The sequence below is a fragment of the Meleagris gallopavo genome, chromosome 12 (genome assembly GCF_905368555.1).
Source record: "Meleagris gallopavo chromosome 12, MGAL_WU_HG_1.1, whole genome shotgun sequence".
Lineage (NCBI taxonomy): Eukaryota > Metazoa > Chordata > Aves > Galliformes > Phasianidae > Meleagris > Meleagris gallopavo.
In genome coordinates, this window is record NC_139415.1 from 1,398,966 (window position 1) to 1,426,643 (window position 27,678).

Below are 27,678 nucleotides of genomic sequence, written 5' to 3' on the forward strand. Positions count from 1 at the left end.
TTTGTTCTGAGTGATGAATAAAAGAAATGCTGTTTGTGCTATATAAAGACAACCCTTGAATTTCTGAGGCAACTGTTGCACAGACTGGACTGCTGACTGCTAAAAGTGGGCCTGGAAAGAAGAGGAAATTCAGTAAGGGAATGCAATTGGCCTTATTTACAACATCAGAGCATACTGAGAAGCAGAAGTCCCATACAAAGGATCACCTTTGGGTCAGACTGCTTTGGGCTGTGCAGATCACACTGTGTTTGGCATAAGAGCACAACAGCATGGGAAGGAAAGAGCTTCAGGATCCAGATTGCATTGGGACAAGGCAGAAAGCACCAGGCAGCACAGAGCAGATGGACTGGAGATGGGAAATCATCTGTGGTGCACAGCTACATCTGCAAACAGCGTGCAGACTCAGGGATGTGCCTGACAGTTTGAGGTGGTGAGGGATTTGGTTTTGCCTGCTTTTTGCTGTGCCAGCAGGGAAAACTATAGCCAGAAGATCAAGTTTTAGATGAAGGCAAGAGTTTGAGGTTGATTCTCTCTTTATGCTTGCTCTGCACCAAATGACATAAGCAATGTCAGTGGAGATGCTGATGCTGCCTTGAGTCAGTGTGAGAGGATAACTGGGCCCATAATTCACTAGGTTTAATGCTCAGAAGGGTGCCTGTCGCAGGGCTGCCTGAACAGCAGCGAGTTTGAGGGGAGTGCACTGAGTGCCAGGTGTTAGGGGCGATATCCAAGTCGATTTTACACTTTAAATAATAATCCTTTGTGCTGCTGAGGTAGTTTTCATTTGAAGGTCTCAAGGCGCCCAGCTGACATTAACCTAGTATGCTTCAGTCTCTCCAGTGTATGTGTTATCTCCATTATTCTAGATGGGCAAAATTAGGCACATAAAAGCAAAAAGCCACTTGCATGAGAATCTTCAAATGAAGTTTTGGACCAAACCTGAGGACGCTGGTTGTTCTAACTACTGTTCATGGATTGTGGCCTCTAAGCAGAGCCAAGGAGTTGCTCTCAAACTTTTTGTGCTGCTCCAGCAGCACAAAAGCAGGAGAAGGGACAAGTGGCCTCTGAGCAGCTGGTAAGGCTCTACAAGATGCTGCTAAGGCTCTACAAGAGCATGATGCACATCTGCAAGCCTCTACCTGCTCCCCAGGTAATTTAATTCCTCCCAGGCAGCTTGCTTCTGGCTACTGGCAGTGCTTCTCCAGTTATGAGATACAGGGCCATATTCAAGGAGCAGCAGAAAGCCCAAGCCAAAATTAAATCCAAGCCTTTTCTCCTCCGAGACTTTTGTCTACTGGAAAATATTTACAGCAGAGAAAGGTGAAATAGCAGGACTAATTAGCACTGAGAAAGCTGGCATAAATGGCAGCTGTTTACAGATATATATAAACTCCAAAGAGCCTGCCACCACCGTGTGTGTTGCCTCCTGCACCCTCAGAGTGCATGCTGTCGTGACAACAGCCCCCCTTTCCTCCCCATGCCACCATTCTCAGCCTCGACTTTAATCTTCATCCTTTTAAGAACTTTTGTCACCACGGCAACATGACACAGACTTTTAAAAATATTTTCTAGCGCAACTCAAACGACTGTCTTTCCTGTGTGGCTTTCTTTAAACCTCTAGGATAAAAACATTTAGAACTGGATTCTGCCCGCACTGAGCTGGGTTGTAAGCCTGCAATGGATGTCAGGTAGCATGAAGGAAGGATGGAAGGAATGGAGCCTCCAGCGTGAAGGGACAAGAAGTAACGGCCTCGAGTTGTGTCTAGGGAGGTTCTCATTGGATATGAGGAAAAATTTCTGCTCATGAAGAGTGGTACTGCAGTGGCACAGGCTGCCCAGGGAAGTGGTGCAGTCACCGTCCCTGGGGGTGTTCAGGAACTGTGGAGATGTGGCACTGAGGGATGTGGTCAGTGGGCATGGTGAGCACAGGCTGACAGTTGGACTAGATGATCTTAGAGGTCTTTTCCAGCCTATTCTATGATTCAGATCTCAGAGAACACGTTCCCGAGTGCAATGTGAGGACTGGGACCAGAACCTCTATGACTGTTGGACTCGATGATCTTTAAGGTCTTTTTCAACCTGAGTGATTTCATGATTCTATGATTCTATGACTTTGGGGTTTGTGCCCCTTTGCTTTTCAGCAGGGCTACGTTCTCAGATGCCTACAGCTCATGTTTTCAACAGCATTCATATATCTCTTGATATAGTTGAATGTGTTTGGAAAAAAGGAAAAAAAAAAATCAAGCCCCAGAGCTGTAAGTAGGTTAGGTGTCTAGCTCTCTGTGGGAATTAGATATCTTACCTGCCTAGGCATTTTTTTAAATCTCTCATGGCTCTTATCTGCATCTTTGGGAATAGTAATTCTTCTGAGAGGCTAGCAATGAATCACTTTTGGAAATAGGTCACGGGCTTTTCTGAAGTTAAAAATGATCACAGTCATCATCCAAAAGGTCCGTCTAGCTTGGTAGCTATAGATAGATACACCAAGGGAAAGGAATATCTGGGAAGGCTGAGGGAAAGGGAAGCATAAATACATACCTGAGAAGAAGACAAGAGACACGGCTGGTCTGAAAATGGGGCAAAGCCTGGCATGGCCTGAGAGCAGCATCAAGGATGAGCACTGCGAGTTCGGAGACTGCTCGGAGTGTGATCCTTCAGCAAGTGGAGGCATTCAGCGCTGGAAAGGGCTGCTGAGCAGCAGAGGAGGTGATCGATGGGTGACTCAGATGACAGAGGTGAGCCCAGGCTGCAGGCTCTGTCGGAAGGACCTCATTTGTGGCCTGATCAAAAATTCATTGAGCTAAGTGGGAAGACACCCCTTGAGTCCATTGAGCTACCAGGCACACAGCCAATTAAACCAGCTAACATGGACAAGTAATGAGACAAAATAATGATGGGAATATTGACCACATTCTGCTATTACCTAGGTCAGCAACACTCCTCCCCTCAGAGCATGGGGCTATTTTCAGCCAGGAAACTAAAATCTGCATGAAACTGAAGAAACTGACGAGAGAAAATGCCCTTTTTTCCCCCAAACAGCGTGGAATACATTGCTGCAGGAATGCTTGAGGCCAGGAACTTGGCAGGATATTACATACATGCCTAAATAAATAAATGGCTGAATAATAATAACTTTAAAAAAATGGTTTATACTCTTCAAGGCTTAAAAAAAAAAAAAAAAAAAAAAAAAAGTGAGGAATAAATCTACCTGTGAGCAGATTATTGTAGAGCTGGTGTTTTAGAATTCATCACACGTTCCCTCCAAAGCATTTCATTGCTATTAAGAACACGAGAGCAAAAATGAACTGGTCTGTCACAGTGCCTCTCCTTCTCCATTTACAGACAGGAAGGAGCCCAGCCCAGAGCACTAAGGACTGTCAACAGCATTTGTAACCATAAACACACAGGAGAACATGGAAGAAAGAAAATCAGATCAAGAGATCCTTCAAATGACAAAGAAAATCACCTTCTCAAAATTCAGATTGCCTGTAAAACAAGCACAGTTCATATTCTTAGAGTAAGCTGTCACAAAACGTATTAGCAGTGACCTTCGTTTCCATCACATTTGAAGGTTTTTAGTCTAAGATTCAGAATAGAATTAAAAAAACACAACAAAATTGTCATTTAACACACTGACTGCTGTTTATCTTGCTCCACAGCTTCTGCTCTGAACAATTTTTCTTGTATTCCCACAACTGACAGATTCCTACGATTGGCAGCTGGGATATAAAAGACCCCCCCAGGTCCTGTGCAGTAAGCGCAAACTCTCTGAAGAATCACAGAACTTGTGCAGGTTCTCCCTGGGTGCTGCAGCCCATGGCTCCCCAGCAGGACTCGCTGTGGGACCCTATGGAAGACAGAGCTCAGGTTGCAGCTCCACGTATTGACATCCTGATCTCTCCTAGCTCTGCAGCTGGCATTTGTTTAGAGGATCCGGCTTTCTGTCGATGGAATGATGGCAAGCTTCTCTCCTCCCATTTTTAAAGAGAGCAGATAATGTAAATTTCAAATTGCTGCATCTGCCCGCTGAGGCTGCTGTTGTGTTCCGTTTGACTGTATTAATGCACAGAAATGTAATCTACTGCTGCTCATAGCCCAGCTCTGCCTGCCAGGCCAGCTCCCATCCTGCAAGGAGGTGGAGCGCCTTCCACCTAACTCAATCCTCCCGTTTGATTTGATTACAACCTCAGCAACCAAACCCAACTTCCACCACCTCTGCCTTTTCTATGCTGTTAGGGACTGCAACACCCGTGAAAGCAGCAGCCTGGCGGCCCTGCAGCCTGAAATAGTTTCCTGCACCACGGGCACAGAGTGCGAGCAGACACTGGAAGCTCCTCGTGCTGTAAACTCAGTGACACGAGATGTGAACAGAGAGCAGAGTTCACAGGCTCAGGATGCTCAGCACAGTGGTTTTCAGATGGCTGAGAGTTTGCCTGCAGCCTCCATTGAGCCACTTCCTTTTTCTTGCTAGCAATGTTTCACAGGCAGCAGGTGAAAAGGGGTGCAGCTGACACGGCAGTGAAAAAACACTCTGACTGCAGCAGCATTCCGAGGGAGAGCAGAGGGGTGCAAGCCTGCTGGATAGGCTGGAGCGTGGCTGTCAGCAACACATATTTAAATTGTTTTGTTGGGATCGGTTTTATTTCTAAATCGCTTTGACGAAGGCTGGTCTGAACACTTCCAACAAGGATCTGAATCATCTTTTGGGGGACCTCAGCAGTTTGCAGGCTGAGAGCCAAGAGACTTCAGTGCACAGACCGATGGGAGTTTATTTGCACACAGTGCACACATTGCATCCTGCCCAAGACGAGTAGCAGGAGAGACAAATGCCCTCCCACTCTGTTAGAATAATAATAGCAGTATAACCTTTTCAGTACTGCAACGTGCACCTTCGAGAAGACATCTCTTAAAAGAACAGTGCAGTGAAAAGAACTCCTTGGGTGCTACACTGAAGAAAACCTGTGCCCTTCTGCAAGCTTCCCAGAGCAGGGGCTGAGGTGTTGGAAGCTCGAGGAAGAGGAGCTGCAGGAGGCAGTGCTGCCACCATCTCAGGTGCAAGCAGGCTGTGCTGCTCCGTGGAGGAGGGGGAAAAGGGGGAAGTGGCTGGGTGCATTTTGTCGCTTGCTTTGTGGATTTGGAGCGGAGATAGCTGATGGTTTTTTTTTTCTTTAACCAACAAGCAGTAGATTATATTCATGAAAATATGACAGCATCCTGCTGTGGTTATATATAGATACTTTGGATGATTATAGAACAAAGTTCTTTAAGTCAGAATAAAGATGCTTAAAAGCTGTACTTAAACACTACCTAAAATGTTCCTAACCCTTCATTAACACATGCTGGGCAGGAACACGGTCCCTAAGGGCTGCCATTTTAATTAGGAATGCACCAGGAAATGGTGCCTGATGACAGGTATCAAGGCAAAAATACCAGAGCTGCAGCCAGGGACAAGGAGGAGATCTGCACAGCTCTTTTAGGATCACAGTAATATCATGCTAATAGTATCATACCAAGACTAGTAATAATAACAGTTTGACAGGGGTGTTGTACATTCAAGTGAAATATATGGTGTTATAAGACTGTGCTGCTGTCCCTGCGTTCTGGGTCTGAGCTCTGGAGCTACACCACCCAGCTCACAACGCAGCACACTGCACAGGGCGTTTCTGTCCTAGAGGTAAACCTTCCAGCTTTGGCACCTGAATACTGGCAACAGCTTTTAAAAGGCTGCACCCTTCAATATGCAGGTTTTTATCCCTTCTCCCTGAGGAGATATCTGGTATTAGGCCCCTGTCTGTCACTGCTGGAATGGAGCAGATACCACTATGGCACTGCAGGGGGCTCACACAAATAGCAAAGTCCTAATTAACCTCTTCTTCATGTTGTATCATGTGAGCAGAAAGTATTTCATTGGTATTTCTCTCCAAAAGGCACACTCCACGATAGAATTACTGGTACAAAGCTACCTGCTCTGGCCCACGTGTTGCTAATTTCCTTCAGAAATGGCCCTGCTGCTACATCTACTCAAATTCTCCTTTTTGTCCCGATGGGGAGATGCCCCACCTCCCTTCCCTGATTCATCCCTCTCCTGGCCAGTGGGCCTGGCTTCCTTCACACAAAGAATAATCCCACTAGGTTCACTTGAAACCACATGAACAGAACAAGGTCAAACCACAACTGATGTTGATTCCAAGTGCTCCAGCGAGCACTCCTTGGCACCAACCAGAATCAGTTCACAAGACGGCAGAGGAAACATCAGGCAGAGGGAAGATAACCAATTTCCTTGGAAGGCTTCACCTGAATGTGTAATAGTGAGAGATTGATTTAAACTTGGAAGCAGGAGTGTTTTTTAACCTTCTGAAGCTCTTGCCTACCTTTTAACTGTTATTCGTATAGCTCACATAGACACCCAAGCTGCCCTTGAATTATGTTGTCTGTGGAAGAAGCTCCAATGTCTGAATGCGTGCTGTCTGAAAGAGTATTTCCTTGAATTCATTCAGGATTTTCTGCCTTTTCAATTTCATTGGCTGCTCCACATCCTTGTTGTGTACAGCAGGCATATATATGGCCCTCATCTTTTTTCAGCCCACCGACTGCTTTACAGGCTTTTACTTTTCATCTCTTCCCCTTAAAGGAAATAATTTCAAACTTCTGATCTATTCCAAGTTGTTCTCAATCATTCTCATCAGCCTTCTCTGAATTCCCTTTACTCCTACAGTGCAGAGGTAGTCCAAGTGTCTAAAACTGGGATATTCTTATCCCCAGTTATCCTATGATGGTGATTTACATCCATTTTTAATGCTTACCTCCACCCTGTTCTGCTTTTTGGTCACCTCCAGCAGAAAACCAGCCAGTAAGAAATTACACAGAAGAATCATCTTCTACAAAGCAGAAATACTATGCAACAGGGATGGAGCTGCCTTAGCATTCATACTCTCCTCCTCACTCTGCTTGGTTTCTTGCTTAGTTTGGAAAAAAAGTGAGTCCTTTGGGAATTCACTTCACAACTTGCTCAATTCGACCTCTCCTGCCTTGCCCTCTATAGTCTGGATCGTTCTTCATCTTCTGCTGCCTTGTCTGATTTAATGACACCTCGTTGCTGTGAAAGCCCCCAGTGCAGCAGTAGGAAAATTCACCCCCATCAGCGTAAGAAGAAATGAGCAGAAGAGATGATGGTGGCAGCACTGAGAAATCACCAGGGGAAATGAAGTACATAAAAATGACAGCATTGATCATTCTTTACAATCCCCTAGCAGCTCACTGCATGCTGCCGCACCCGAGCCTCCCCTGTCAATAGCACTGAATATTTATTCAGACAAATTTAGTCGGGGGTACAATCTGCTTTACCTGTGTGGCTGTTTGGGCTTTACAGGGGCTGTGTCTACACTGGCTGTGCTACACCAGCTAAGGCTATGTCCACAGAGGCTATGCCTGCAGTGCAAAGTGAGAATGGGCTCCAAGCAAGCGCTAGGTATGCAGAGGAATGGGGGCTGCAGATGTAGCACGGGTTCAAAGCATCAGTGGTGAAGTTAGGAGGGCTGAGTATCTCCAGGGATCTGCATCTGGATGGTGTTAGCCTCTGTCCTGCTCATCCCTCCAGACCACATGGATGAGGGCTGAAAATACTCAGGCCATCTGCCTTGGAAGAAGATGGAGGTGTGGCCCGTGTCTGGATGCACGCTCACATGGCAGTGCAGGCACTAGACAAGCTGGGACTCAAAATGTTGCTCAGACTCCTATTGAAGTGACTGCAGGAATGCAGAAAGGCTGGGAATTGCCATTCCTGCGTGGTAACAGAGTAGTAAAACTTCAACACAGGACTGGACTTCTGCCCTGGAGAGCCATGCTGCTGTAAGAAGGGATGGGAATGGGACCAGTGCTGTGCTTCAGTGCTTTGCATTCGATGTAACGAGTGTCTTTACACGAGCACTTCTAACCTAAGGCAGAGTTATTATTGTCAGCAGTGATTATAAATGAAGCTGGATCTCTGACCCCATGAAGCTCTGGCAAAGCCAGAAATGTGAATCAGGACACAAGTGTGTCAGGCAGAGGATGTAGATAGCAGGAGCAGCTGTAACATATGGGATCAGGGCAGCAGGCACATTCTTCCCAAACAATGTCAAAAGTACTGAATTCAGTAAGCTTTAGCACTACAACTAAGTTCTTCTTTGTTTTAAAAAACACTATTACTTACTTTCTTGTGTTTATGGTACTCTTCCTCCACAAAGCAAATGTGGAGTTAAGCTGCAGCCAAGGAGTACTGCTAGAGCAGTATGTGGTAAGAAAGGCTGCTTTGAAGCCTCAAAAAGATGAGGTAAAACAGCATGGGATGAAGCAAAGGCAGAGGACCAAACTTGGGCCTCCTCAGAGTTCAAAGCTGGAGTGGGAGAACCCAGATATGAGCCTGCTCCATTAGTTTAGGGTTTAGTATGAATTCAAAACTATGGGATCTGATTTCCCAGTTCTGTCCCTGACATAGCTGAAATCTCGTAAGACAAGAGGTTTTATCTTCTTTCTCTAAACTTAAAAGAACATCTGGTGGGTTTGCAGCATCATCATATTTCAGAACTCCCTAAAAATCCAAGCACCTCATCCTCCAAAAGGATTACATTTGCATCCAAATTTTTAGCAAGTGATTGGTATTTGAGCCTGAGCTTCTTAACTCTCCCCAGCAGAAACGATCTGAACATTAGAATTTCATTAGGGATCCCCTCTCTCATCTGCATCCTCATGGAGGATGTAAACATACCTGGTGAGACTGATGAGAAAGCATTTGGTAATGGGTTCTTCTTCAGACCTGCTGGATGTGAAAAGAGAACTGAGGAGGAAAGCGTTGAGGGTGAGGGGTAGAACATAATTAGGGAAAACCCTAAGTGGGAGACTTCAGGTCTTCCCAATAGGAAGCAGAGAAGCTGTCAGTGCCCCTCACATTGCTATGTCCCAGACTCCTTTCCCCACCACTGGCATGCTCCTGGTCCATTCTCCTGCCTCTTTTCTGATGCCAGCACCGGCATCTGGAGTTAGCAGCTGCCTCCTATCCATCAGCATATCTCCTTTTCTGGGCCAGCTGTCAATTAAGCTGGCTCATTGGTACAACATTGCCACCTTCCAGCTCCAGAAAGCAGCCCACAGTGTGCTGAACTGCCAGTCCCAGAGGCAATAAGCTGGTTGTTAGCTGTCAGACTGACCATCCACAAATAAGTGATGGGAACAAGAAGCCACTGTGTGGGGCCTAGTCCTGTTGGGAATTAAAATATCCTCTGTCCCATCTTTCCACTTCAATCACATGCAAACATCCTGTTCCATCTGAGAGGCCTCTCCCAAGAACAATTTCTGCCCACCTAAGACAGTACAGCAAGATCTCGAATGGTGTCCTCTAGCTCACTTCTTCCCTGGGAAGGAGGGAAGCAGGCATCTTTTCCTCCAAATTACTCCAAGAATTGCTAGCGAATCAAAGATTTGCTTCACTCAAATGGCTGATTGTAGCACTGGCTACAACTCCTTCCCTCATCCCATTAGTTCATCAGGTTCAAACGCTGGGCTCTGAGGCCACTTGCCCTCCATCTGCAGGCTGTCGAGGTAGGAAGGGAAAATGAACGAGGCAGAAAAAAGCAGCACATCCTGCAGCTCAGGCTGGGCATCATTTCTCAGGCAAGGAAATGGCAGAGCAGCCCTACACTTCCACCCTCAGGAGCTTGCTGAACTGCACTTCTGGCACCCAGGGGCAAGTTAGAGCGGGGGTGATGGAACACTACAAGCTTCCAAAGGGACTGTGCAAGCCTCACCAAAGCATACAGACACTTGGTGAGGGTATGATCAGCTCTGACATGTGAAATACCCCTTCTGTAGTGCTACTGAGCAAAGCCAGCAGATGTGTGCTTATTTTTCTGCAATGCTGTTGAGTGTAGGGGGAGGCTTGCCTCTCCTGTGACTGTGCATGGCTGGCGAGGCGGCTGCGCTGCTGCAGCCAGGCTGGGAGCAAGGTCCAGGGAGCTACCTCCCTTCAGCAGCAGAAGGAAAGCTGCTGCCAGCTGCTGTATGTCTCCAATCAGCACTTTGAGCAGCACGTCCCCATCTGAAGTCTGCAGATAAGGGGCAAGTGCTTTGCGATAAAAGTTCCTTTTAAAGAAAGCATCTCCTGCAGAAGCTCACAGCATGCTCTGCCTCAGGAAGGCAGGGAGGATGGAAAGGGTAAAGGCCAGAGAGGAACATGTTCCAGCCTGGCTCCATCCCTCATTGTCTGCATTCCCAGCATTCACAGTGAGCCAGGATACAAACCGAAGGGTTTTTTCCATCTTCCTAAAATGGACTGCACTATTCCTTCCCTGCCAACTGCTGAAATGACCTTGAAGAGGGTAAGGAGAGGGGCAAAAATCTGAATAAGAGAAGCAGCAGCGTCATGTGTATCCTGCCTCCAGCAGCATCATTGCCAAGGGTCAGGAGAGGAGCTCCAGAAAGGATTCTTCGAGTTCTCCCGACGCATAGCTGCACTGCTTCTACCTGCATGCAGCCATGGGAAGCTCTGTGCAAGGCAGCAAAGCAGGATGGAGCTACAACCTGCTACACTCAGCCCCCTTCCTCACAGTGGATATGAGAGACCCTTCCTTTTGCCTTCTGTGCTGGAGAAGCCAATCTCCTCCACCTGGAAACAGCACAGGCCAGCTCTCCACTCTTCAGCACACACGCTCTCTGTGGACTAAAGCAGTCAGCGCCTGGCTAAGCAAGGCAGTCTCCCGTATTTGGAAATAATCTCATTCACGGTGTATAAGGCAGTGCTGCAAGATGAACTTCCCAGGAGAAGTGACAGTGTCTTGCTACTAGAGGCATTTAAAACATATCTTACAACAGCCTCTGAAGATCAGATAGCTGAGTGCCAGGACAGACGTGATGATGCAGCAGGCTTTCGCCATCGTTCATTTCTTCCTCATTCTGCTCTCTTCCTTCCTCCATTTTTCTTTCCCGTTCCAGAGTTTGACTGGGTCTGCCTCACTCTCAAGACAAAACACAAATGTGTCTTCAGATCTGGAGGGCAGAGAGCTAAAGGAGAAAGTTCTTATTCATCTTCTGTCGTACCTACAAGGTTGGGATGATTTATCAGCTGAAAAAGCCAGCTGGTAAGATGCCTGCACATACTGGCAGGCAGCAGATCTTCGTGGAAGTGTTTGGAATGCAGAGGAGCAAGGCTCATGCACAGGCCAAGCCTGTGGGGAGAGGGAAAGCCTGCTGGGGAAAGTACAATTAACCTGAATCACACTTTTTTTTTCCTCTCTCTCACTTGCTTTCATTTGTGGTGGTGAGACAATGACTAGAAATTGCTTCTCTGCGTAAGGTCTTTCATTGGTGGTCACTGCTGGGCCCTGACAGACACCTCTGGACTTTGGCTGCATGCAATTTATATAATTAACTAGACAATTCCAGCTCAATTCTTTGTAGCATCAGAAAAGCCAGACACACTGATGGGATAAAGTGGAATTAGTGTTTGGGTGATGCATATTGGAGAGGAGTCTAATCAACCCTATTTGAGGGACAGCCTCTCCAAATTGGGCTGCACTGAGATGCAGCAAATCAAGAGGAATTAACACCCGGTAGTTTGCTGGGTGAAAAAAATATATAAATGAGAAGAAAAAAAGGAACACAACAAACACAGCTGCTGCGTCTTAACTGTTTTCCACCCCCTCCAGGGACTTGAGGAAGAGCAGGCCTGTCAGCTGCTTTAAGAGACATTATCCTCACAGTTTCTTCCCAGTGTTTACAAGGAGGCACTGCTGCTGCTTGTCTGACTGTTCGTCACTGCCAGCACGCAGAGGTTCTCTCCATGTTCACCTGCTGCAGGTTTCCCCATGCAACCCTCCACATTGGCAGACTCTTGGAGCAGGGTCTGTGCACCACCTCAGCACTGGGCAGTGTTCTGTGGATCCTAACTCTTCCCCTTCCTGAGCCTGCTGCACACAGTACTGCACCAAGCACTTCTTTTCCAATTTGTCCTCAGTCACCTTCAGGTCTTGGCCCCGACCTCAGTATTTCCCCTCCGGCTTGTTGTCTCCGATTCCAAGTCCAATTGCATACTCTGAAGACCATCATCTTCTCTTCTTGATTCAAATCCAAACCTGAGAAATGCATTAATGAATTTTCTCCTTCTCTCGTGCCTCTCAGGGACCAAAGATCCAAAGTAAGCATGATACCATCCTCTTCTCATCTATCTCAAGTCAACAATTCAAGAGAAATGCTATTAAGCATAGCATAGTATGATGAAAAGCCACAAAATGTAAAGATATCTATGTACCACATAAGGGCTCTGTTTCTACAAAAGAGCAGGAACAGTGCCCAGTTTTACATTTGTTCCTTGACTAAAATACCCTGCGTGTGGTGCAAGACACTTCGGGAAGTGCTAGGGGTAGAAGTACTTGAGAGTGGCATATTTATCACAAGGAGGGCAATTAACACTACTCTCTCCAATTCTGTGCGCACTCTTGTTGAAGAGCTTCTGGAGAGACATTATCCAGTGCACAGCTCCTGCTGCTGTTGTTCTGAAGGAATTCCTGCTCAGGAAGGGGAGAAGAAACAAAGGGAGAGACCATTACCAAAATATCCCTAACTGTGAAGGACAAAGTGACCGAGGCAGGAAGGGCAGAGAATGAGGGACACTCGTTCCCTGGAATGAACCTTGGGGGTGAAGATCAGCATCATCAACATCATATTGGAATTCTTGCCTGGTGACACGGCATCGGAATGAAAAAAGGTTCTTGTACTGAGGTCGTAGATGCAGTTCTGAGTTCTTTTCCATAAAGACAAGGAGAATTTTGCCATGCATTGCAAAAAGATTGCATAAACATCTTCCATTCTGATTGGGAACATGGAAAATGCCTCATCCTTTCCTCTAGCCCTTGGGGTGTTCCTGTTTAATCAAAACTGGGAGAGGGAGGAGTTAAAGAAGAGGAAGCTTAAAAATATGCATCCTTGTGGGAAAAGCAAGAATAAAATGTCATCCCTCTGCTCTGAAAAAGTTACTACATTGATTTCTGTTTCATAAAAATGAGGTTAAGTTGAATGCATTAAGCTGGCAAACTGGATAATTGCATGTCCTGAAACTGTCTTGAAAACAGCTCTTTTCACAGCGGTGCTCAGAAAATAACTTCATCAATAAGGCTCTTGCCCATTAAACCTTCGTACTTCTCTGTGTATGAAGGAGTGAAGCTTGTCCTTCCCCAGAAAGATCTTTTCCTCCTTTCACCTCAAACTAGCACAGAAAGTTAAGGCTGTTTTGCATTGTATTAGCATGAATAGTGTTCCCCAGAGGTCGGTAGTGGGGCCTGTCCTGTTCAATATCTTTACTGATGACCTGGACAAGGGCATTAAGTGCATCCCAGTAAGTTTGCAGGGGACACCAAATTGGGAGGAAGTGGGGACAGGAAGGTCCTACAGAGGGATCTGGACAGGCTGTGATCACTGAGCTGAGGGCAGTGGGATGAAGTTCAACAAGACTAAGTGCTGGGTCCTGCACTTTGGCCACATTAATCCTGTGTGCCCAACTACAGGCTTGGGGCAGAGTGTCTGGAAAACTGTGTAGAGGAAATGGACCTGGGAATATTGGTCCATGCTGGCTGAACACAAGCCAGCAGTGTGCCCATTTGGCCAAGAAGGCCAGTGACATCCTGGCTTGTGTCAGCAATAGTGCAGCCGGCAGGAGCAGGGAAGTGATCATCCCTCTGTGCTCAGCTCTGGTGAGGCTGCACCTGGAGTGCTGTGTTCAGAGTTGGGCCCCTCACTGCCAGAAAGACACTGGGGCCCTGCAGCGTGTCCAGAGATGGGCAGCAGAGCTGTGAGGGGTCTGGAGCACCAGTGCTATGGGGAGCTGCTGAGGGAGCTGGGATGGGTTGGTGTGGAGAAGAGGAGGCTCAGGACAGACCTTACTGCCCTCTGCAACTCCCTGACTGGAGGTTGTGGTGAGCTGGGCTTGGCCTCTGCTCCCACGTAACAAGAGATAGGATGAGTGGGAATGGCCTCAAGTTGTGCCACAGGAGATTCAGGTTGGACATTAGGAAATACTTCTCTGAATGAGTGGTCAGGCGCTAGGACAGGCTGCCCAGAGAGATGATGGAGTCACCAATCCTGGAGGCGCTCAAGAAATATCTGGATGTTGTACTGGGGGAGATGGTTTAGAGGGAAATATTGATGGTAGATGGACACGGTGTACTGCAGTCTTGAACTATGGCTGGCAACTTTTTTCCCTGGCGTGGAAGTGAGAATGCTCGGAGCCAAAGCTTGGCCTCGGGTTTGCTGCCCTGTGGAGGAACGTTCCCTCTTCCTGCAGCCAGCGTGGCCCAGGTCAGGCCCTCGCAGCTGGTGAACCTTTGTGCACACCTCAGGCAGGATGGGGCCTGCCTCTTCTGCACAGCTGACATCGCTCTATCCCTTTTCCTCCGTGCACAGCATCTCCTACAAGTAAGAGTTTGCCTTTGGCTACCTTGTTTGCTCAACAAGGCAGATGAATTCCTCAGCTCACAGCATTATCTAGTGATGGTTCTAGGGCCACAGGTCCAAACACTGCACTCTGCCCAGGTGAGCTTGGTCTGCAAGAGAGACTGAGCCTTCCTGGCCTTCCTGGAGCCCCGCAACAGGACAGCGCTTGCCACAGGGTGCAGTAAATGCCTACAGACAACAAGATGTGCTGATATTTGTCTCTTGTGGTAAAAAGCAACCCCATGCAGCCAGGCTCCTCCTTACACATCCCAACACCCTTTTGTCCTTCCCTTTTTTCTTCTTTTTTTCTTTTTCCTTTCCTTTTTTTTCCACAGTTAAGCTCCTGCTTGATTCACGTGACACATGGATGTGGCACAGTCCCTTCCAACCCTGTCTTCCTAAATAAGAAAAGTGAGGTGAGGCAGTGCTGTTCTCTTTAGCTACCTCATTACAGTTTTTCATTGGATATGAATGCAATCAATAGTGTCTTCCTGGAAGAAGCTGCAATGAGAGGAGCAATTAATTTGCTCCCACTCGCCAAGGCTAACGTGCCTCAGACATGCTGGCCTTAAAGTACCATATGAGTCTGTCAGAACATTATTCCCATACAGCTAATGTGAAAACAGATTTGGCAGTGAATCAGCAACCCAAATATTAACAGGAATCTCCCTCCTGTTCCAAAAGCTGCACTGGTTGTTCCTAATGCCAGCAGTATGTAGCGATGCATCACATATACACTGTGGCAGGCTGCATCACTATGTTGAGGGGCACATCCTATCAACACAGAGCCTCTGCAATAACTCTTAGACAATGGCATTGCTTGCAGGAGGAACCTCCTCACACCAGACTCCTTTGAGGACCCTCTGTCACTGTGACACAACAGCAATAACAAGGCCTGCCAGAAAGTCCTCTCCAAAAACAATGGCCTGAAGCAGAACAGCAGGCAGCTTGCAAGATATGGGAGTCGAGCTGCGGGCAGCTGGTGCTGGCAGAGAGATGTGGGACGTGAGCTCTCTGAGAGAAAGGCAACTTACACAGCGTCCAGTGAAGGAGTAGGACAGGAGGAGCTGGAGGGAAGAGGAAAATGAAAGGCTGGAGGAAAACCGGCTATCACAGTGATTAGGGATCATTAGGAGCTCAGCCTTTCTCTTTTGAAAGCCTTTATAATTTCAGGGCAGTGTAAAAGAGCAGATTGACAGCCCTGTGACACATGGAACAAGAGGCTGGGCGCCAGCACGACCCTCTTGTAATATGCCCTATGCCATGATCCAAAGGGACTTCAGGTGTGCAGGGGAACTGAAACCCCACTGCTGCTACAAAGGGGAGCCTGAGGCTTACCACGGCCAGCCCCAGCTCATTCTGTCATGCAGGTACCTGTCTACAAGGAACACATCAGAGACAACACAGCCAGGAGATGGCAAATGGCTTTCACTTGCTGCGAGCAGGATCTGAACTACTGACCTAGAGACAAATGGCTCTGCGCCCTACTCCCGGCCCCTCCAGCCATCTATTCCCCGTATCATACCATCCTGTTGACAGGAGACGCATTAAGCACTGCCAGAAGGTGACTGCAAAAAATAGAAAAGGCTTTTTCCTTTTTATGGCACCCTTTGTAGCTGTGCAGCTATTCAAATATTTGCCTTGCTCCTTGTAATTCATTATAAGCGATTTTTTATGATACTGTCTTTGTAACTGTGCACTCCCATTGCACAGGTGGAAAGCTTAATTTGTGTTACAGCAGCAGAGCCTCCTGTTGAAGACAAACTCTGCCAAAAAAAATTTTTTTGACGTATCTTTCTCTTGAGAGGTGACACAGGGCAGGGGTGGGTCACTACCTGCCCAGAGGTAGTGGTAGATGCAGTGTCTGTACAGAAGTAAGGAACACCTGCCTACTTCGGTCATCTGTCCTCTCTTCACAATGACATTCTGCACAGGAGAAAACAGCTTGATGGAAAAGGCCGGGGTAAAATCCTGAGCAGCCTCCTTCTAATATGTCAGCGTTACTTTTTTGCTATTGATTGCAGTGCAGCCGGGATTTTTTCTAAAAGGAAAAGATGCTCCAGTTTTGGGTCACTGTGCAGAGAGAATGCAAATTACCACAACAGGCATTATGATTCTAATAAGCTCCTGCAATGACATTAAGACAAATGCTTAATAATGCTGCCTTCAGAAATTAGGTAATGCAAAGTAAGGAAGAAACCCAGCCCGTTCTCTCTCTCCCTGCCTCATTCCCCGTGTTTGCTGAGTCTGACTTTACTCAAGGGTGGTCAGAGGTTTTAATGAGTTACTCTCATGGGCCTGCCTTGCTATTTAACGCGACAGAATTGCAAATCATATCGATGAAAAATCTGCTAAGCTATTTTGAACTGCTCATGGAATGGGACCCCGCTGTGCTGCTTGAGTACAATCATTTCGCCCAGCTCCTCCCCTCTCAGGAGCTAGTTATGGATTTGGACTAACGTTACATCCCCCAGGCCACTAGCCATGTTAATTTAATTTAATTGAAGGAGGGCTACAAATAGGTCAGAAGAACCGAGGGGAATTAGTTGTTCAAATGAAAATGAAAATCAATTGAGAGCCATATTCTCACACTCTTTGGAAGCTCTCTCCTTGTTCTTCCACATAACCTCTCGAGACTTTGGATCTGTTTTTGGAATATCTCTGAATCTTCCTGAAAGCAATGTCATCTTTCAGATGATGCAATCTGTAGCCAATAGCAGACCTGAGAAGATGCATTTCCTCTATTCTGAAACTTCTGTATAATGTGGACACTCAAGTGAAGAAAATGACAGCAATCAGGAAGGTTTCCATGTTTACCTTGAAGTAAGAGTTTGAAAAATCAATAAATTGTCCTTTTCTTCACAGACACTGAAATTAAAAACTGTAACTTCTTTTTTATCCAACACAAATCTTAAAAAATCCCATCACTTATGATAATCTCTTATCATTGTGATTTATTTGAAAACCATCTATTTTCTTACCTTCTCACCATAATTTCTCACAGAGATTCTGAGATCAAGATGTTTTGGCGAGCACTGCTTATGTGCTATGTGGAAACCAATTTATAGGAGCAGGACTTTACTGGTATCCCAATAAACGTCCCTTGTTCATGAGTCACAATAGCTTGATCTTAAACATAGGCTACAGCCTCCTGGCACCAAACACTGGGGTAGATGTTGTGCATAAAATAGGGAAAACTCAGCAAAATGCTCGTATAAAAAAAAAAAAAAATTCAATCAATTCTGCCCATGAAAACCTAAAGGGAATTTTGTTTTACACTCACAATCTGCACTGCATTTTGATTGGGTATGTGGGTTACATGGCATTATTCTGCTTTCATTATTTCTGCTGGGTGACCTTGGGATGAGGTTTGTAAGATGCTGATATTCAGAGCTGGCTTTCTTGGACCAGCTTCTCAAAGACAACAGCTCTCTGTGTCCGTGAGCCACAGCGTGCCCCCATTTTCACATGCCAAGAACCACAAACCTGCCCAGCCACTCTGTGAAGAGCTGCTGGAGTGCTTCAAAGGCCAAGATGACAAGAGCTCCCTTGGGCTGCCCCAAGCCAGCCAGTGTGAAGTAGGGTGTGTGCAGTTATCACATACTGCATTCTGCAGGATTCTGGGCTTTTTTTGCTGCTGTACTGAGAGCTCAGGCTGTCCAGTAGCCCCTCTTCCAGCATAGCAGTTCTCTAGCTGCTCCAGGGATCACATGTGATCTTGTAATCTTCTCTTAGGCCATTTTTGGACTGTTCCCATGACTAGGACCAAGGTGTGACAGAAGTACCCAGGCTTGCTCTAATTTTAGCAGTACAGCTCCAGATCCAGGCTGCATCGTGCACCTCTGCTTATGCACTTGGTAACCACCAGACCATGAAGTTTATAACACACAGGCACACCAGGCCCAAGTCTCCCAACACTGCAGTCAAGCCCCTGACTGCAGGATAGATCCAGGCAGACACTTCAGAAAGACTCTATTTATATTCTGCCCTACTGGTAAATTCATTCCTTGGACAACTCATGCAAAATGGATAATGCAAATAAACTGCCACATTTGGAACTAAGCTTTTTTTCATACTCCAGTGAATATGAGTGCAATGGATTGCTTTTCTTTTTTGTGTGTCTTTTTGCTTTAGTGTGTTTGCCAAGCTGCAGGCCCCAAAGCACTTGGTTCAGATCTGGGGGAGGACGTTGCAGTGATCTACTGCTGAGACAGAACAGTGCAGGCACTTCAAACCACTGGCTCTTGAGCCCACAGACTCATGACTAGCATTGATCTGGAACTGATGAGCGGCTGGCTGTTTTACAGCACTGCAGCCCTACAGAAGGCTGTTCCTTCCTCTCTGCAGGGTGAGTGATAAATTCATGCAGAGCATGGACAGTTGCAGGGGAAGAAACAGAGAGGCTTGCTGTTCGCGAACTCAGGAAGTGACCACTTATCCCTGTACTCACTCACATTGACACTAATGCACAGATGCACACAGGAGACAGAGCAAAAAGACTGACATCTCTGCGTACAGCGCATCCTCCTCTCCTCCTCATGCAGGACTCAGTCTCAGCAGTAGGTACAAGCAAGGAGCTAAGTTTCCCATGGCAGCAGTGATTGCTCTGAGAACTGTCAGCGTGGCTCCAGGGAGCACAACAGCTTACTCCCACACAAAGATGAAGAAGCACTTTTCTTTCCCATCTCCTTGTCATTTTGTAGCACACACTGCGCCAGTGGCAAAAGACTGCCCCTTCTCTTTGTCCCTCTCTCTTTTTCAAGAAGGTGGAAAACTTCCTAGTACCATACTGTCATTGGAAAACTGCTGCTTGGGTCGAGCCCTGTTTGAAAAAAGACGATCGTGTTTGCTCTGCTGGGCTCTGCAATGCATAACAGAGTCTGCATTGCAGTCTCCAACTGCAATCCAACACCATCTGTCCCTTCCACTTGCAGCACTGCATCACTCCAGGGTGTCTGCTTTTCAGGAGGGACCCGGAGTGCACCCTGCACTGCTGAGCCCTGGTACCCAGAACAGCCAGCAAATGAGCAGAATGTCCCACCTTTCTGCTTTATGAGAGTGAAATTACACGTGGCTGCTCAGTGAAACTGTGTGAGAAGTGAGACAGGGAAAGGGAGCTGATTTGCTTACATTTCATTCTGTTTTTAAAAAAATTCAGTACAATGAACGCAAATGTATTCAACTCCTCTTCAACCATGTTATGGAAAGGAAGTCAAGTAGCAGCACTGAGCAAGGGCTGAGCTTTGTGCTGCCATAGCTACCTGTAAATCAGTATGAAGGACCCACTTTGACAACTCAAAGGCCATCAACTCACCTTTCCCTAGTGCTCTCAGATTAGAGGACAGAGAAGCAAAGCAACCAAGGGATGAGACAATAGAGCTGGAGATATTTCACTGCTCAGCTCAGTCTCCGAGCTCCTGAGTCACTCCACGGAAGACATTTCTGCTTCATTTGTCTCCATCTCTCAGTGCACTTCCCGTCTGTCTGTGCTATGAATCAAATTAACCTAGTAGTGAAGTCTTAAGGGCTGGAGCTGTCTTCCCCCCCCGTCCCCCCCCCTTACATCTGTACAACACCTTGCACAAAAGTCATCCCAAACTTCAATGAGCCACTATGGTCTGCTGCAAGTGAAACATTCACAAATTATAAAGCTACAAAGATGAAGCGTGAAATTTGTGAAGTATGCACTAATACTCTGAGTCTGTGATGCTGGAAGGAGGAAGAAGGTTTGCCTCTGTCATGAATTAGTGTTCTGACAGCTCAGTGTGATCCAGCTATGACTTGCATGGCTGCTTCCCCTTCACATTCCCAGGAGCACGCTCTGCATTAGATCATGCTCTGCGTCAGCTTCTGCTCCAAAGCAGCATAGAAAAAATGGAAAAGAAGATGAAATTGCCTTGACCAGCTTTCCTTGTCCTGAAAATATGCTACTGGCATGTGGAGAAAGCTGCAGGGAGCTTTCTCTCTGCTTTGGAGAGCACAGAGATGGGGAAAAAAATAACTAATTTTCAAGCTACCTGTAAGGTGGTGGCTTCTCTCACACGAAACCTGACAACTTGTTCCACACCATATCCTTATCTTTAAATTGGAGATGGAGGTTTGAAATGTGGACAATTGATGGATAAGTACTTGGTCGAATGGTCACAGCCAGAGGGTTGTAGTCAATGGCTCTGTGTTCAGGTGGAGGACAAGTGGTGTCCCCCAGGGGTCTGTCTTGGGACCTGTATCCTTTAACATCTTTTCAATGACATCAGCAAGTTGGCTGATGGCACCAAGTGGTGCATTTGATATGACAGAAGGAAAAAATGCCATCCAGAGAGATGTGGACAAGCTTGAAAAGTGGGCCCATGTGAACCTAATGAGGTTTAACAAGGCCAAAGTGTCACACTTGGGTTGAAGCAAGCACAGATACGAGTACAGACTGAGAGAACTCCTTGAGAGTGGCTCTGCAAAGGACTTAGGGGTCCTGGTAGATGAAAAACTTAACATGAGCCAGCAGCATGCTCTTGCAGCCCAGGATACCAACAGTATCCTCAGCTGCACTGAAAGAAGGGTGGCCAGCAGGGAGAAGGGAGATGATTGTCCCCTTCTGCCACTGTGAGGCCCCATCTGGAGTAATGCATTCAGTTCTGGGGTCCCCAGCTCAGGAAAAATGTGGAGCTTTTGGAACAGGTCCAGAGGAGTACCACGAACACACAGAGAGCTGGAGCATTTCTGCTAAAAGACAGTTTGAGGGAGCTGGGTTGTTCAGCCTGGAGAAGAGAAGGCTCTGTAAGAGAAGAGGCAGGAGACTTCCAATACTTAAAAAGAGCTTATAAGAAGGAAGGAAATCAACTTTTTACATGGGTAGATAGTGATAGGACAAGGGGGAATGGTTTTAAACTAAAAAAAGGGAGATTTAGATTAAATGTCAGGGGAAAATTTTCACTGAGAGGGCGGTGACATGTTGGAACAGGCCAACCAGAGAAGTCACGGATGCCCCATCCCTGAAGCTGTTTAAGGCCAGGCTGGATGGGGCCCTGGGCAGCCTGATCTGGTGCCTGATTTAGTGGTTGACAACCCTGCTCATGGCAGGGGTGTTCAAACTATACGATCTTTGATGTCCCTTCCAACCAAGCCATTCTGTGATTCTATGCTTCTATGATTCTATATTGAAATTCCTCTGGGAACAGCACAGGCTAGTGGGGCTCTTGCTTTTCACCAGACCATTATGTTTTAAATAGACCCTATTTGTCTGCAGAATGTTCTTCTTTCCTCTTCCCCTTAACACCATGTCAGAGAATTTAGAAAGTGAGAAAGCTATAAATATATAACCGAGCCATTTATTTAAGACCTAAGGATGTTAAAGAAGTTACCTGGACAAATAAATGCCACAGGTTCTGCAAACCAGCTGTCTCTAGACCTTTCCATTGTGCTGTCTCTGGGCCCTTGAGTCTCTAAGGGGCCCACAACATGCTAACTGCTCCCCTCACAGGCAGCTCATAACTTCATGCTGCCTGCAGCAGACTCACCTCTCAGCCCATATATACATATATTACATATATTACATACATATATACATATATTACAACCCTCAAGGAGACAGCACAGTCTCAAGCGACTAAGTAACAATATGCTGAAGACCCTCTTAGGAACCTGCTCAAAGCAAAGCATTACACTCAAGACGCAACTCTCCAGCATTCACACCGGAACAAAGCAGGAGAATGGGCATTCAATGAAAGCACCTTTGTGGAATATATCAGCACAAGTGGAGAAAAGACTTAGGATGCAAGTGCACCACAGCCTCTGCTCACCTCTTCCCACTGATGAATGTAGCGGATGAGCCGGGAGAGCCGCAGGAGCCTCAGGAGGCTGAGGATCTTGGTGAAGCGCACAATGCGCAGTGCCCGGGCTGTCTTGTACACCTCCGAGTCGATGCGGGTCTCAACTATCAGGAAGATGTAGTCAACGGGGATGGAGGAGATAAAATCCACCACAAACCAGCTCTTCAGGTACTTCATCTTGATCCTCTGTGGGTCTAGGATGATCTCTGTGTTGTCCTCCACCACAATGCCTGTTCGGAAGTTGAGGACAAGGTCGATGAGGAAGAACGTGTCCGAAACCACGTTGAAGACAATCCATGGGGTGGTGTTTTCATCCTTGAAGAAAGTGATGCCCACAGGGATGATGATCAGGTTCCCTACCATCAGCAGCAGCATGGTCAAATCCCAGTAAAACCTGGACAGCGAGACAGAGACACGTGAAATTAGCTGTGGGAGTGGGAGAACAGGGAGCTCTCATCAACAGAACTGATGTACTTCATACATCTTTATTGTTGCTCATTACCTAATCTTTGCTAGTCTGCCTGATGTTTTCCCAGTGCACAAGCTGCCAGTGTAATTAATATCAACGGGACACTCATTTTCTGGCTGAAAATGTTCAGAGATGAACTGGGTACCTGGCTGGACACACTCACTGAAAAACTTTGAGTGGGCCTTCAGGGCCACCAAGAAGACAGATATTTGAAGTTACTGCAGTGATTGCTGTGAAAAGAGAGAGAGAAAACAGGTATTTGGGAGGGCTCAAAGTCAGCAAGTCAATAAAGCCATTTGGCTTTATTTGATCAGGCCTGCTCGCTACCATCTGATCCTTCTTTAGGAGTAGCTGGCACTGACAGCACTGGCATCAGGATGGAACTAGAACCTGCTGGAATCTCTGGTGTTCGGTAGGGCTTACACTCAGCTTAGACTCTGAATTTACCCACGCTCTATAGATTCCTGTGCTGGACAGAAACGGTCAATAAAGCCCAGAATCACACATCTAGCAAGAACAACATTGAACGACTGTGCCATGAAGCACAGACTTCAAGAAACTTAACTTCACCTTAATGGCAAGTCAATAGTAGCCATTAGACCTTACAACAACACTCATTTGCATTTTTGAAGACAGTTTAAATAGTTCCTAGTTTATTTGTTTGGGATTTTAAAAGATTTTCCCCACGTATAAGCATAAAAGACACACAATCACATGACATTACACAATCACTGAATCATAGGAATGGGAAGGGACCTCTGGAGGTCATCCAGTCCAACCCCCTGCCAAGGCAGGTTTCCTAAGCACAGGAACCTTCTGTACATTGCTGTAACTCACCCAGAGTGCAGACTGAAATTATTTCTGGATCTCATACTTTGTTGAGGAGTCTCACAAAGGACCCTCATTGCCCAACATAGTGGTGATCCAATCCCTCCCAGATGCTTCACGTGTGGAGATGCCTATGCACTGTGTTCTCACCTTGCCAAGGTTCCATCAGCTCTACATTGTATGCTACAGGGCTGTTGCTATTACACTGTGAGGCATCATAAATAATTTATATTAAGAGGCATCTGTCACAGTGAACGAACAACGTCCACAGAGCAAACTGATTATCAGGCTTGGTTGCCTGTACCTGAAGATGCAACATTCAGAAAGCTGCAGCAGTTCTTCCAGTCAGTCACACAAACTACGTGGTGCTTATGTTCATATTATTGACTTCTTGAGCATCAAATAAGCCTAACTCCCTAGACCATAAAAAAAAACAGCAACTGAACAGGATTCAAGCACAAGGGAGAGAACTGTGCCCTCCCTTAAGCCAGACCATCTCAACACCAGTGAAGTCAATCTATGATCTGGATTTACAGTGATGTGATGAAGGAGACTGCTGGGTTTGTCAAAGAAAGGTGTGCACGTGCTGCTTGTTCATTTGTCAGACCAGTTACATTCAAAATCACTGAAATGTTTTTACAGAAAAGCAGACGTGTCTCAAAGATCCTCAAAATCTAGTTTTAGTAAGAATTGGTCCCCCTCAAGCCTCTGCCCTGGTCCAGGCTGAGCTACTGCAGAACAACATCGCTGCAATGAAGCATCTGCAATGGAAGGGCAGAACATGCCTCAAAAGCCCTGCCTGCATAGGCCCTCTCTCCCTAATCAGAATTTAACACTCCGAAGTGCCTCTAAGGGTATTAGAGATGCCAGTGATTGCACTTGGACAGACAGGGTCACAAACCAGCACACTCACAATTCCCAGAAACATTCAGCAGAGGCTGATGGCAACTTTTGGGCGAGCAGCTCTTCACTAACGAGGTTCCCTAAGATGTTCTCCACTTCTCGCTCCCAAGGTGCCATGCAATCCTTCAATCAGTATAAAAGCAAGGTGCTGGCAGACACTCAGCAGATAGGTCCACAATAGGTCCATATGCTCCTAAGAGCAAGGCTGTGTCATATGGCAATAAGCATCAATACTGTGTGAATCTATCTTGTGATCTTCCTTATTAAGGCTCTGAGATGATGCTACATCTTTCCTAGTCAATTAATCTAGATAATCGCACAATAGCAGGAAGTCTGGAAGCTGTGTATGTTATTACAGAAAACAAATAACCTCCCAGCCATCTTTAATTTGCCTGCAGGGAATACAGGAAGAAATAAGCACAAAGAAAATTATTTTTCCCAAGTTTCAAATTAATGGCATGAAATAGACATGGCCAGACATGCACAAACACAAAGGTAAGTGGCCTTCCTCAGAGATCTCTGGATTCTTCTGTCTCTTTTTCCAGTGATGGCTGCTGACTTCAGTACTAAGAAGCAACTGGGGACAACAGCTGCTAGGATGCTTGCAGCTCCACTAAAATGCTTTCTGTCTGACTGCAGCACTTTCTGCCTTTTCTTATAAGCAAGCGTGGTCACAACACGGTCAGCAGCCCTGCATCCTGATCTACAGCACTTCTTGGTATTTCAGTTCTTGGATCCTCACATTCCTCAGTCCCAGCCTGCAGGTGTTGATGACATAGTAGTGTTGAGCTAGCCACGGGGAAGCACTGTTTGCCATGTGGACAAGCAGAGATGAAGGGCTACAATTTGCTGCTGTGTGTTTCTTAAAGCACCATTCTCCCCAGGGGTGTACTGGTGACTACAGATTACTGTCAGATTCCCTTCTATTCTGACCATTAAACCCCCCACTTACAAAACACAGAAGGTAAACTTTTATATCAAGTGCACTGCCTTCTAACAACGGGGTACCCAGAATGGCAGGGAGGAGATAACCTTTGGGATCTAGGAAGGAGGTAGAAAAGGTTGGAAACCACTAAGGATTTGGTGTGCACATTACCCCAGTACAGTAAATTCACCTGCCTTTATAATGTAAGCTTGCTGGAAGTTAACTACTAAGATTCCAGATCTCCTGAACATTAAATCTGCACACAAGGTCTGACCTGCTCAGAGTGGCATCACTGGATTTACACTGAGGGGACTCTCAGGGACTGCAGTACCTCAGAGTTCTAATCCCATCCATGCAGCATTTTGTATTTGCATCAAGGAACACTTCTCACTCCCTATAAATTATTGGCGAGAATAGCAGAGCATGTGATGTACATAAGGGCAAGCACTGGTACTAATAATCTATGTTTCTTATATGGTCTTCCTTCCACCTACGGATTCTGCAGAGCTGAGGTGATGAAATTGGCTCCATCACACCCATCACAGGCAGATGGAGGTAATTACTCCTGTCCTGCAGCAGAGAATCCACATGGCAGAACTGAGAGAATGGGATTTGTCCACTGAAGTCTGAGGCTAAGGGCTTGATTCTTGAGCATGACCAGACTGGAAACTGCGTGGCTTGGAAAAGAGTCTGAGATTTGTACTACGAATATCTTCCTCTGATAACCTGACTTTTCCTATTTTCAAAAGCTTACAGAAAAAAATAATAAATGTGAATGTATTATTACAGCTGACTCAGTCTGACTGAGTAGCTTGCAGCATGGGGATCAGCCAGCATGATATAAGCCAGATGTGTTGCTTGCAAATACTTGTTTTTCCAAGTCTTTGCCACTTCTTAGAGCTGAAAGTCCCATTTTAACTTGTACCACAACCTCTGAATGGTTAATTCCTAAATAGCTGCCACAAAACATGTGTGAGATTAACGTGGGCAAAGGCACTTCCAGAGGGCAAATGCACTTCCAGACCATGTGCTCTTTGAACATGTTTGGTGACACATAGTTGATGTGAAGGTATGAATGCTTTGTAGGTATTACTTTGTGGGTTTGGATGAGGGAGTTGGATCAGTTTTCTGTTCTGTCTTGTGCCTAATTTAACAGCAGACAAGGAATATTGCTTTTGGATGTAATTCTTTTATTAAACAAACCTTGATTTTTAAAATCTATTCTATGATGCAGTGTAACCACTTACGGTGCATGAGCTCAGGAAGGATAGTGACCGCTGGACTGAAAATAATGAATTGCAGAGGTTAGCCTGGTCAGCATCGCTGCGTCGGCCCGGCATTCAGAGACTTTCCCTGAGTGGGGCACATTTGTGGCCTTAACTTCTGTTCTCCTCGCTCAGTAGTGTTTGCACTGTCAAGAGAAAATAGACTCGGGCAACCTCGCCTCTAAATTAACAAGGCTTTTTGGATGTCTGCAGCTTCTGCTGTAAGGCAGCCAACTCGGGGTTGAACTGAGGAGCTGCCTGACAGTGCATGGAAAGGAGGCAAAAATAACAACGCATCTAACTGAAAATGCCAGGGAGCCAGGATATCCTCACCAATGGAATCCAGCTCAGACTCTGTGCCGAACCTCCCCTGCCTTACAAGACACATCTTTAATGAACCTCACACACTCTCCTACCAAAACCAAAGACAAATCCAATCGCTCCAACAAGCCCAGGCAGGAGCACTGGCTTAGAGCTCACTCAGGAAGCAGAGTGCCACCTACTGAGCCACCAGCCACATCCTGATCCTGTGCTCTGCGCAGGGAGGGATCGCTGTGTTATTCCTTCAAAGAATTGATGAAAATCTGCCCTGTTCTGCAGAGTGGCAGCTTCCTTCCCCCTCCAGCTGCATGCTGAATTGTGCACTGCTGCGCTCACCAGCAACTACCCCGACAGGAGAGAGGTCGCACTTTAATTCCCAGGACTGCTAGTGGGGCTAGAAATAGAAATCATCTTCTGTAAAGAGCATTAGTGGATGTCAGTGTGGCTGGAGCAGCAATGGTGGGAGGAGAGTTTACTCCAGAAATCAGCCATTCTCGTAGGTAACATCACCAAAGAGAAATAAAGAAGCTAGGAGAGATCCTTCTCTGGCTTTGGAAGCGCTGCTGCTTCCAGATATGAGTAGGTGCATTGCTACTGGAGAGTTACAAACTTTGCATTATTCACAGAGATAATAGGAGGAATGCGGTGATTCACTGCTCCTGAACTCACCAAAGGACACTTAAATAG

The 27,678-nt window shown here is 46.4% G+C and overlaps 1 protein-coding gene across 2 annotated transcripts in view; it reads right to left on the minus strand.

Annotated features, from left to right (window-relative positions):
- The window catches only part of HCN4 (hyperpolarization activated cyclic nucleotide gated potassium channel 4), a 100,491-nt gene that overhangs the window by 46,126 nt on the left and 26,687 nt on the right, over positions 1-27,678 (minus strand). For both annotated transcript variants that reach the window (XM_085234031.1, XM_085234030.1), the window contains exon 2: positions 22,251-22,674. In XM_085234031.1, coding sequence (XP_085090157.1) covers positions 22,251-22,674 — 424 coding nt within the window. The remainder of the gene's footprint in view (positions 1-22,250; positions 22,675-27,678) is intronic.